Here is an 11,604-nt window from a genome sequence, read left to right as displayed (position 1 = left end):
TAACTTGTACATGGAGAGATGGTAATGAAGAAAAGAAACAGGAGTTATTGAAATTGAGTTGTACTTACCAGCTCACACAGAAGGTGGCAGTAAAAGGTTAAATTACTCAATGGTGGTAAAAACAAAGGAGGAGAGGTGGAAAGATGCAAAAAAGAGAGCAAAATGACATTTTACACCTTACCACAGAGCAACTGCTATTATAAACACTTGAATGGCAGTTTTTTTTTTTGTTTTGTTTTGTTTTTTGTTTTTTTTACTCGGCCCAGTCAAAAAATATTTAGTTTTTCAGCTGTGGCTGAAATTTCTACAGCAGATTTTTCTCTATTCCTGTTTTGAACAATAAGAACAAACCTTATCAGTGATTTTATCTGTAATTATCTGCTGTGCTGATTCATGATTTGTAATATTCACAGCTTGCCCTCGTCATTAAAAAATAAGATCATGTTCTCATCAAACTTTGGAGAAAAGGATAAATGTAATAAAATGTTATTTAATATGGTACCCTTAACTGCAGATGCCGCAGAGCCACTATAGCTTCTCTATAGTTACGAGCAGTGCTGCAAGGAATATTGTAGAGATGAGAAACCTGTGCTAGAGGTATGCCTAAATTTGAATTTGTTGTTTTATCAATTTTTTCAGTGAATAAGGCATTTACTGCAAATCATCGATGCTCATTCACATAAGTCCCTCCATAGCTGTAGGCCTGGAATCACTGGAGAGTTTTTGCTCTTAAAAATGTTTAGTTTTCATTTATACAAGCTATTTTGCTTGCGCTTGTAATGTAAGATGTAATTACATTAGTCCCTCACTATATTGTACCCCTCAATTTACCATTGTAGGCAAATGCCAACCCATGAGTGCATAGCTCTGTCTCTGATGTAAAAGTGTGTGCAGTTTTGACACTTGTTGTATCTGGTAGCCATCATTTGGATGAGTTGCATTTCTGATGGCCATTTATCTGCTTTTTTATGTGAATGACTAAGTCTGCAATGAACAAGTACATTCTAAATGGGATCAGCCTGAATCTCAAAGATTGGACATAGAAAAAGTTCTAACCCCAAGGTAGTTCTCCGTTTGTCTGCTGAAACTTGACAGGCAATTAACTGCTCATTCAATGGGAAGCATTCTGTTAGACAATCTTCTGAATTGTAGATCTAATTATCAGAGCCATTTAACTGTCTTTGTTAAGATGAAATGTGACCCTGGTTATTGTGGCATGAATATTTAATAACAGTAATTATGTAGAATATGACATTGTGAAGCAAGCATCAGCTTAGTGTGTTTGTACCCTATCACCTGAAAAACATTTTCAATTCTGTAAGGAAAGCGACTTACTCGCACGTTGAGCCAAACTCTTATTTCCTAATCTCCTCTGCTGCAGCAAAGGTAGGACATACAAAGCCACCAACTACATTACAAAACCTGGCTATAAAAAATGTATTACTTTTTTTTATGTATATATACATATAAAACAAATACAAAAAAGAAACACTGACACCAAAAAAAGCGGATGGGCATGACATGTGCTATGGCAATTCCGTTTTGTCAACAGCCTCAATGTGGGTGACTGTCTCAGACTCCGTGGCCATCAGTAGGGTCCTTCTGTTGAAATGTCCCTTCTTGATCCCGGAGCAGTTGTTCTCATTGAGGATCTGCTTTTGTTTTTGCCGGTTAAGTGACTGGACCAGCCCCAGCACCACAGCAGCCAGTGAGTACTGGCCCGTCCGCTTGCGCGGCTGCAGGATGAGCGGGTTGGGCTGGACCTGCCCCAGCAGGAAGTAGGTCTTGATCTCGCCCTCCTGCTCGCTGATGCCCTTGACATAGATCTCGCCGCGGTACAGGAAGGCAAAACCACGCTCCTTCAGGATGAGGTACGTCTCCTCAGGCACTTGGATTTTGCCACTGATGCCAGTGCTGTCCATACGGCTCGCCAGGTTCACAGTTTTTCCCCAGATGTCATACTGGGGCTTCTTGGCACCTATCACCCCAGCCACGACTGACCCATGTGCCATGCCTACACGGAAACACATTATAAATTCAGACATCTCATCAAAGCATTCCTAAAGGGATATTTAAAAGAATTTGGACCAAATTTAACATGAAACTTTGTTACATATGTATGCACTTATATCTAAGACACAGAAACATTTGACATAAAAACATTTTTTTTAACTCACAGAAAATAACTTGAGATATGACTAATTTTTTTTACATTTTTGTATGTAGCCAGGCAACCCTTACAAATAAACAAATTATATTGTAACAGTCTCTATTGTATATGCACAACAAATCTTACAGTGGTTCCACTTGTAGCTTTATAGATGTTTCATGATTAGTGTAAAGTGTAAAAGTGAGCTCCTTTATGAAAATATTAAGAGCTAAACATTCAAATATGCAACATGGTTACAAGTTAATAATTCCCTAATTTTACCACAAAGGCAATTATTTGGAGCAAGACACAGAAGCAACAAATCATATAGCTTCTCAGGTTCCCTACTTTCAAAGGCACTTTTGGAGAAGAGGAATGTTTCCCAGATATCCTATGATAGCTAAGTACCAGTTCCTTTTCATAAAGGACCGTCTTTGGAAAGGTGAGCTTGGAGATCATTAAATTTTGTTGGAGATACTGGCCACAGTACAACAGTGTTGATTCCATCCAATTTACATTATTTTGTCAAATGTGGCTGGTTTCAGATTAATGTTAAAGGAGAAACAACCTCTATTGAAGTGTAGGTGATAACTGGTGTGGCCTAAATTCATTTTAGCAACACAGATGTTATACTACTGTTTAAACAGGACTAGATCTTATTCCTATAGTCTAATGGAAAACCTCAACCTCAAGCAGATTTTGTAACATGTGACACAGCAGTACAAAGTAGCCTGAAAATTCCCAGACTGGCACATGTTTTGCACTGTAGTGTACTGTACATGTCTTAGAGTTCAATGGAATTCACCTTTACTAAACACATATATTGGCAGATCCACACATGGTACGTCTGGTTTTTAGGAGGACAGCTATGCATGCATTGACATGCCTGAATCACAGCCATTCTGTTTGTACGACCATGAGCTGAGCAGTAGGTGGACTGACTACATTTGACTGGTTTAATCCCTTGAATCTTTCAAAGGAACGTAAATTGCCAAGTGGTGATGAATAATTGATATGGGTAAGGGCAACACACAGTCAAAATGCAAAAAAAACATTTTACCAATCTGCAGTTCAAAATTGTTGAATGAGTGCTTGTTGACGTCCCGGATGCTCTCATTCAGGGCAATGGCGAAATCAGCCAGGGCACTCAAATGGCCCCACCTGTCTTCACATTGCTGTGTTGGGAGATATAAAATAAGAATAAAGGGTGCATCTATTTCCTCAATGGTTTTTTATGGGCTTGTGTGAGGAGGGTATTTATGGACATCCTGTAATGAACTCGGTATCCCTAAAATGAAAGAATGATTTCTAAACTGTCACTTAATTCAAAGTTACAGCAGGTGAAAGTACAGCATAGCCTTGTTACCTGTTTTTCAGGTGACAGTCCTGATACTGCCATATAGCTGCTGCCGATGGTTTTAATCTTCTCAATGTCTTGGAATCTTTCTTCACCAAGCAACTAAACACAAATATAAACAAATGCATTATGATTTTTCGCTACCAGCAAGTATAAAAGGCATTTTCTACCCAATATAGATTGAGTCAATCTACCATGGTGTGGTGAAATCTCATATTTACTAATGTGTATGTAGTTAGGTATAACTGTCAAATAACACTATTTGTAATGTAACAAAAGTGCATGGATGCTTCCAGTTCAACACCCACATCTTTGCAGCTCGTAAAAGATGTCAGCTTCTCATGTAAAGGATGAATGACCTGGGCCATAATGTCATTTAAAACTTCTCAGCATCTCAGCATGAACTACCAGAGACAGGAATCGCTGAGAGAGTGCACGCTCTTTCAGGGCACGAAAACCTGACGCCCACAGCTGGTACATTGATAAGAGGCTGATGTTCAAGGCAATCTTCTGAGCACATTTGAGTTCAAACACCATCATACAACAAGTATTGGTGAGAGCACTGAAATCCATCCACAACTAAGATCTCTGGAGAATATTATTCTAAGAGGAATAAATTACTGCCTTCTTAGAAACCACACACATATCAATGATGTGAATAACACATTTCTGAATGTCGATTAGTTGATGGCTGAGAAACGATTGCTCAAGTAGTCATTGCTAATGGATGATTATTATGTTGAGGGAAATGAGTGTTTTTTTTTCCTTTTGATAGGATTTTGAATCAGCACAGATAAAACAAATCAACAGTAACAACAAAAAACAAAACAGAAACAAATATAGCCTGCCTGAAATGTATTTTTCCCAAAACTATCATGCTTGGCCTCTTACATCACAGGGAGCCCTGTCAGAAGAAGCCTAACTGGTTACAAAAGAGAAAAAGAAACTACACCTTTGCAGCAACATATTGATTTAATTAAATGAAGAACCCTCACACTATTACAAATAACTTTGTCTTTTAATAGGAATTTCTGAATTTAGTCCAAGTTATCTTTCTGTAAAAGCAGTAATTTCTCTGAAATCATATGCAGTTGCATGTAAAACTTGTACTGCTCAAGATATCCATGTCTTGCGACCAGCAGGGGGCTCTGTCACAGGTGTGGTGCCAAGCAACGCTCCAGCACTAGAAGAAGCTGTTCTCCCCTCTCTCTTTCTCTCCATCAGAGATTCAATTCTTTCTTCAACCACTAGAGGCAGCTGTTCTTCTCTACAAGCCAGTAAAAAGTTTATGTCAGCCATCTTGATAACACACTGCCCTGTTTGAGTTAGTAGCCTGAGGTATTTGTAGGTTCTTTAGTGGCATTATTCAGGCTGTCAGAGTGGTATTATTTTATTATGAGGAGGTCTTTTAACTGAAATTCTGTATATGAAGTGAACTTGTTTTCCTATTAAGGTTCTTCAATCAACTAACTGAATCTCAATTTAATTTCCTTATCTGACTGAATTCAAATGGAATTGACCCCAGTTCTGCTGTTGGTATATTCGGTGTCCTCTGAATACATGCATTTTATTGGTCTTGAATTCATTCATACTCAATGCTGTCAAATCACTTTCACAAATGATATTCAGTGCACATTACATCAGGCCTGGCTTAATTGGCCGAGTAATTTTGTTTTTCTTCATCATAGCAATCATTTTTGACCTGCATTCTCCTTTCCAAGATATGGGAAGCCTCTCAAAATGAACCCTCAACCCTCATTCAATTCAGAATTTGTTGAGTTATTCAGCTATGCAATGTTTCCATGAACAGCTTGCCCTTGTGTGCCTCGAGTGAATCTTCACACTGATAGTAATGCTGACACTGGGCCTGTAACACGCACAATTTTTAAAAATAAAAGCACAGAAATGACTGATGCTTTACCAAACGTGGTTTGAAGCCTGTGACTCCTACAATAATATCATAATATTTCCAACTATTACTGTACATTCACACCGGGAATGGCGAGAGTGTCAAAATTTGCTCTGGCCGCCCTGCCGACAACACTGTCGAAGAAGTGGACGCTCTGACATAGATGAAATAGGCGGCTATAAGTTCCTTTGGAATGCTGGGGCTTGCAAACGTTATTTAAAGGGGCCGTAAAGCAAACAAACGTGTCGACCGGTATCTTTGTGCTGACTGACTACAAGTAGTGTAGTTAGCCTCATGAAATCTTTTAAATGTTAAGGTAAAAAATCGATCGATGAAGGAAAGAAATAAACAATTATAATTACATGTTTGGTAACAAAATAAACTAACAAAATAAACTAATTAAAAGCCATTTGTGTGGTGTGACTTTTGTATTGATGCTAAATGCTAAGTCAAATTTCAACATGCAGTTGATAGGACACGTTTACTAGCCTTGGTCTTTAGTTAACATTAATTTGTGTGTAGCCAACCTTAATTAAATAAACCTCTCCTCCATTGTGCTTGGGAACTAATGTTCGGTGGGAACAAAAGTTTACACCGTTGTGTTCTTTAGAATTCTCTAGAGTGGAGCTCTTCTATTCCAATTGGTTGCCGCCAAACCGCGTCATAGCTCATCACCATAAAGTTGCCCAGACTTCAACTTTATTCTGACACCCACACCGACCAAGATGCGCCGCCAACGGTCATGCTGCTGCTCGCCGCAGAGAGACGCTGGCTCACATAGAAAATGGATGACTTCTGGTCGCTTTGACACTCTCGCTGCTCCTGGTGTGAATGTAGTGTTCTGTGTCATGGTTGCCTTGGCTTCAGCACATAGTTTGATGTGACTCCATGTCCAAAGTAATTAAACACAGGGTCTCTCAATGGGGCCTTGATGTTCAGTCACAATATCATAAGCTGAATGCCTCCCTGTTACTTCATCTCCAGACAGAATAAATTCCCAGAGGATCACATCTTTGCTTCATTTAGCAAACCATTTACCATTTGGGAGGAAAGCAAGTGTTGAGCTCAGTCATTGTTTCGGAAGGAAGCGGGTGTTGAGCTTAGTCAAGCACATGTTCTGATTGGGGCTTGATGCAAAGGTGAACAGCTAACATATGGCTGTCTACCCACATCCTCTGATGGAGTATTTACATTACATTACATTCATTTAGCAGATGCTCTTATCCAGAGCGACTTCCAGCACAAGAGAACAGAAGTATATCCATTCAAACTGAAAAGTGAGTTCAACAGACAGTACCCTGAATGAGCCTTGACACCATGACAGACCTCATCTTATATAAAAAAGCATGCAATTGACAGAGACATCTGTATCTACGTCTACTCCCACTTCCAAACGTATAGCAAACCTGACTGACACTGTTACATATGAAACGCAGTTGCATATATTGATGATCAAAGAGGTGATTTCACTGATGATTTATGTAAGCTCATAGGAAAGGAACAAGGAACATAATTAGTCTGAAACATTAAATGGATAGGGATTGAGAACCTCTACATTTTCCAACTGTTATAGAGTTCAACTTCAATAAAACGGCATGCAGTTATATCAAGGGCTATGGAATGCTGACTTTCCTGTAGAGGGGGGAATGGGAATGCCTTGTTTTGAACTGATATGTGTCTACTATCCTGAATCATCTCCTGATGTCTTTTGAGAGGATACTTTCATGTCATCAACACATTCAACACATTTAAACGATGAAGTACAGATGAGTGAGCTGATTTTTGAGAAGCTAGGTGTTGACAATTATGCAAATAGATGTGAAGAGGCATAATCAATGGATTACAGTTGTACTACGAAATAAGGAATGGACACATTCATCTCTAAATAATATGATTACAGAAATTCTCCTCTTCAGGTAGTCTGATATACAGGCAAATTAGGCCAGCACATCTGTAAACAGAAAAACAATGGTACAAACATACCTGGAGACTTCTTATCCTGGAGACCTGGAGAATCTATTGTCTTTGTAATTAATTTTAAAAGAGTACATTTACAAATGTAATTTATAAAGATTGCAAAGACATCTATTATTATAACAGTAAAAATATCATGTATGCCAGATGACCCAGAAAAGTAGCTAAAAGTTAGTTTTAATATTATCCAATTCAGTTCCTTTTTGCAAGGAGTTTTTTTTTTTTGATACAGCAGATGTGTATTTTAACATAACAACCAGTGAAATGTTATATAACAAGGCTGCCTGCTGTTTCTGGATCAGCCTTTGTGCCAATTCTAAAAACTGCAACAGCTAAACATTTCAAGTATGTTTAGTCAACCAAAAGGAACAGTTTGGCTGTTCTAGTGTTAAAAGCCACAGGGGTAAAAACCCACCTCCCGGAATACAACAGAAAAATACAATGCTCCCTTAAAAATCACCATGATTAAATGTCACCCTGCTCATACTACTGGGATCAAAACCTACCCCAACAGCTCACACAATGCCGTTACCCATGTGGGTTAAGGGCCAGATTGAATCTTTTAACAGTCCTTACTGATTAGTGACCAACCAAGGTGAGACCAACTGATATGACAATGACAATCATATTAATGATCTACAATATTTGAATGTAATCAGTGTGCGAATTACCCGGTGGCAGTCGGGGGGTCCCCCCTACCCATACCTGCCAACATTTAGGTTTCAAAACACGGGAGGTTTTTTCGGCGGGGGTTGTGGATAGTAAATAAATAAATAATAATAAAATAAATAATTGTATATAGTATGTGGATTGTGTGTGTAGATTGTGTTTCATAAACAATCTGGCAACGTTAGACAAACATACAAACTTATGGATCCGTGTATGACAATTATTCATAATAAAGTTTGCCATGCAAATTATGGGAGTTTCCTGGGAGAAACAACAAAATGGGAGGGCGCTGGGAGATGGCCTTGAAGTACGGGAGATAAAAGCAAATACGTTATTTTGTGTTTATTTTTCATACAAAGTGGGATGTAATGTCAGCCCTGTGTTGGAGACAATGCAGAAATTTGCTGTGATTTCAAAACCAGATTACTCGACAATGCTTTGTCACACAGTTAAACAACTAGTACCATCGAAAGGGTACGTTCTGCTGTTTATTTTGATATGCGGTATGTTGTGAAGTGATAGGGACTTTGTGACTTATTCAACCAAGAAACAGGAGTGTGAAAATGGGTGAAGAAATTAGTAAAGATATTACTTTGCTGAAGTATGATCTGTCTGCATAACATGATTACTTCGGTATGTACAAATATGTGACTAGCATCATTACAAAGCTCCGGTTCCGCTCTTTCTTGTGATATGTGTTCCATATCTATGCAATGGCGAGTTCATGAGTAATTCAAACAAGAGTAACGGGTGTGGAGATGGATGCAGATCTGTATACAGATCATAACTATGATCAAATTTGATGTAAATTCAAAATTATTTTTCTCGCCAACACTTCGTCACATAGACAAGCAACTAGCATTGTTAGCAATGAATACTTTGTGAGCAATTCAACCGAGAGGAAGGGATGTGAATTTGGACGTAGGCTGTGTCTGTCGGGCTTTAATGATTAAAAGACATTTTTAGTGACAATTGTCAATAATTTGTCAATTGTCAAATTATTTGTCAAATAAGTGACAAATAATTTTTTTAAAGATTTTTCCAGAGACCCCCCAAAATTTTGCTGTTGAGGCTTTCAGGGGGTCTCAAGTGTCAATCAAGGAGTCTCAGACCCCCCGAGACCCCCCGTATTTCACACCCTGAATGTAATGCCAATCAAGATGAGTAAACAGCCAAAGGGAAATTCACATTACAGTCAAGACATGAGGGAAATGTTGAGAAATTGTCCTTGTGAATAATGATAAGCGCAGTCACTACACTGGAAGTGTTTCCTTTTCCCACTGAGGGAGGGTAAGACAGACACATTATCAACCATATATGCGTCCAGTTGCATCACTGAGCACAGCTGTGCAACCTGCATTGATTTACACATAAATCACTGGTGTGGTAGCAGCATGTATTGAGAGAGCACAACAGCCCCTTTTTTCACAGTGGTGGAAATTTCTATTGGAAGCTTTGCCCACCTGAGAAAGACACCCTATATAAATCAGCCGAATTGAGTTTGTCTCAAAAGGGTTTTTAGAACTCGCCTTCTCATTTCCTATTTGCATGGAAATTGTTTCCCAGCTGCAGGTATAAGACTGAAACATGAATTGTTTATTTACCTGGACATACAGTGTATGCAGAAATTAGCCTTGAGATTCATGTTGACAGATTTGTCTGATTTGGAAGTGAAGGAGAATCTAAGCAAGGGAATGTAAAAACGTAAGGCATGCAAACTAGGATGAACATGACAATTGGATGAAATTCAAAATTTGACATATTGCCATTACTGCATATTGAACTGCTTTCCAATAAAGTGAAATGAAGTCAGGCATCTTAAGGTTTGATTTGTTGTGGTTTGCTTCACTCTCCAACAGACTGTCTGACTGAGGACCGCAGAGACCCAATTCAATATCCTCTTTCTGGAATGAAGCATGCTGGGCACAGAGAACTCAGAAGAAAATGTATCGTAACATGAAAAAAATATATAGGTATACCTCATCAAAGTCAGCAATGATCTCATTGAGGAGGCGAAGGCACTCCACACCCTGGTTGTTCATCTCAGTTTGAGAGTAGAAGTCGGCAAATCCTGGAATGGAAGCAAACATCACTCCCACGGCATCGTAAGACTGGGAGTAGAGCTCCTGCAAAGGGTGAGATAGCAGTGTATGAAATTCAGATTTACAGAGATAATTGCCATAAAAATGTACCATAATCGGGCATCTCAATTACCCAGGGGAGACATATAACTGACCCTTTCTTTGCTGGGTTACCACTTGGTGTCAAACCAGTGGAATGCAGGGACCAACATGAAAGTACTCTGTGTTCCCAACAGATTTTTGAGTCGAGCCTAATATTTTCCAATCGGACTGACTTTAAGCCTGCCTCTAACAATGGCTGAAATCTTGCCTTTGGCAATTAAACTGCTCCCCAAGCATTAAGGAACATTCTGCTTTAATTTAATTAATTAATCATGGAAAAAGGGCAGTGCCTGGCACACCTGCTTTATCCTGTTTCATACAGGTTAATTGCACAAATTTCAAGGACTTTCATTAAACTGTGGTGAATGCATTATACAGGACACATAGTCAGTTTACTGGCATACATAATTCACCATCTAAAAATAGAATAAAATCCTTTAATATTGAGAGGAGTAATTGAGTCATGCACATGAATTTTTAATTATACTGGTTAATTAGGCTGTAGTTATACAAGTAGCATAATGCATACCTTTGTCACTTTAATTATTCAATGTGTACTGATAGAAGTTTTGGCTGTTTATAAATAACATAATAACATTAATTAATTTACATTAACACATTAAATATATTCTGTGCATTCTCTTAGACCTCAACGTTGATTGTACATTCCAGTGTCAGTGTGTGGTTTGTGGCTATACTTCTATACTGTTTATTGGCAAATACAGGCACCAGGACTTCCAATCCCCTAAACAATTTGCTGGCTGATGTACCCTCTAATCAAGAGTGAAACAAACCAAGGCTATTTATTTATTTTTGTATTGCAGGTCCAACCTGTTGCCAAAGTCTATCACTTGACAAATTTGTTTACATCTGATAAGAACAATACTTGAAATGCATCATGTAGATAACAGCTATCATGTCTAGACAATTTTCTCCTGTAGCTGCAAATTTTATGATGGGCATCTTGCATCCGTGCATTTTCTGAGTTAACCATTTCAAGAAGAGAGATAGAGATCTCGTTAGAGATAACGAGAAATAGAAATTTTCCTGTTTCTGTGTTTGCTCATACAAAGGATCGTTCCCTTGCATTTCATTTTCTCAGGTGTGACCACTGGTGATTAGCTGATAGCTGATCCATGTTGGCCTTACAACCTACAACCTATATCAATCATATCCCTCAAAGAGGTTCTATAAGAGTTAGAGAGATCTGCAGATTTTTTTTCACTGGATCTATGAAATGACCTAGCCCTCACCACATGGTTAGTGTTTCCTTCGTCTTCTGAAGATGAAACTAGCATCTAGTGATAGCTTGCAATGGAAGACCGTGAGTGAGACTGCCAGCCTCTTTTCAGCATACTAAATT

At 38.6% G+C, this 11,604-nt stretch overlaps 1 protein-coding gene across 1 annotated transcript in view; it reads right to left on the bottom strand.

Annotated features, from left to right (window-relative positions):
* Window positions 1-1,526: 1,526 nt before the first annotated feature.
* The window catches only part of LOC118772739 (adenylate cyclase type 8-like), an 87,391-nt gene continuing 77,313 nt past the window's right edge, over window positions 1,527-11,604 (bottom strand). Inside the window, exons 15-18 of the mRNA XM_036521312.1 lie at window positions 10,038-10,184; window positions 3,516-3,608; window positions 3,210-3,324; window positions 1,527-2,014 (exon numbers count right to left, since the gene is read on the bottom strand). Of these exons, the coding sequence (XP_036377205.1) occupies window positions 1,527-2,014; window positions 3,210-3,324; window positions 3,516-3,608; window positions 10,038-10,184 (843 nt within the window). The remainder of the gene's footprint in view (window positions 2,015-3,209; window positions 3,325-3,515; window positions 3,609-10,037; window positions 10,185-11,604) is intronic.

The sequence above is a fragment of the Megalops cyprinoides genome, chromosome 2 (genome assembly GCF_013368585.1).
Source record: "Megalops cyprinoides isolate fMegCyp1 chromosome 2, fMegCyp1.pri, whole genome shotgun sequence".
Lineage (NCBI taxonomy): Eukaryota > Metazoa > Chordata > Actinopteri > Elopiformes > Megalopidae > Megalops > Megalops cyprinoides.
The sequence above is the reverse complement of the archived record's forward strand: the minus strand, read 5'-3'. Positions and strand labels throughout refer to the sequence as shown.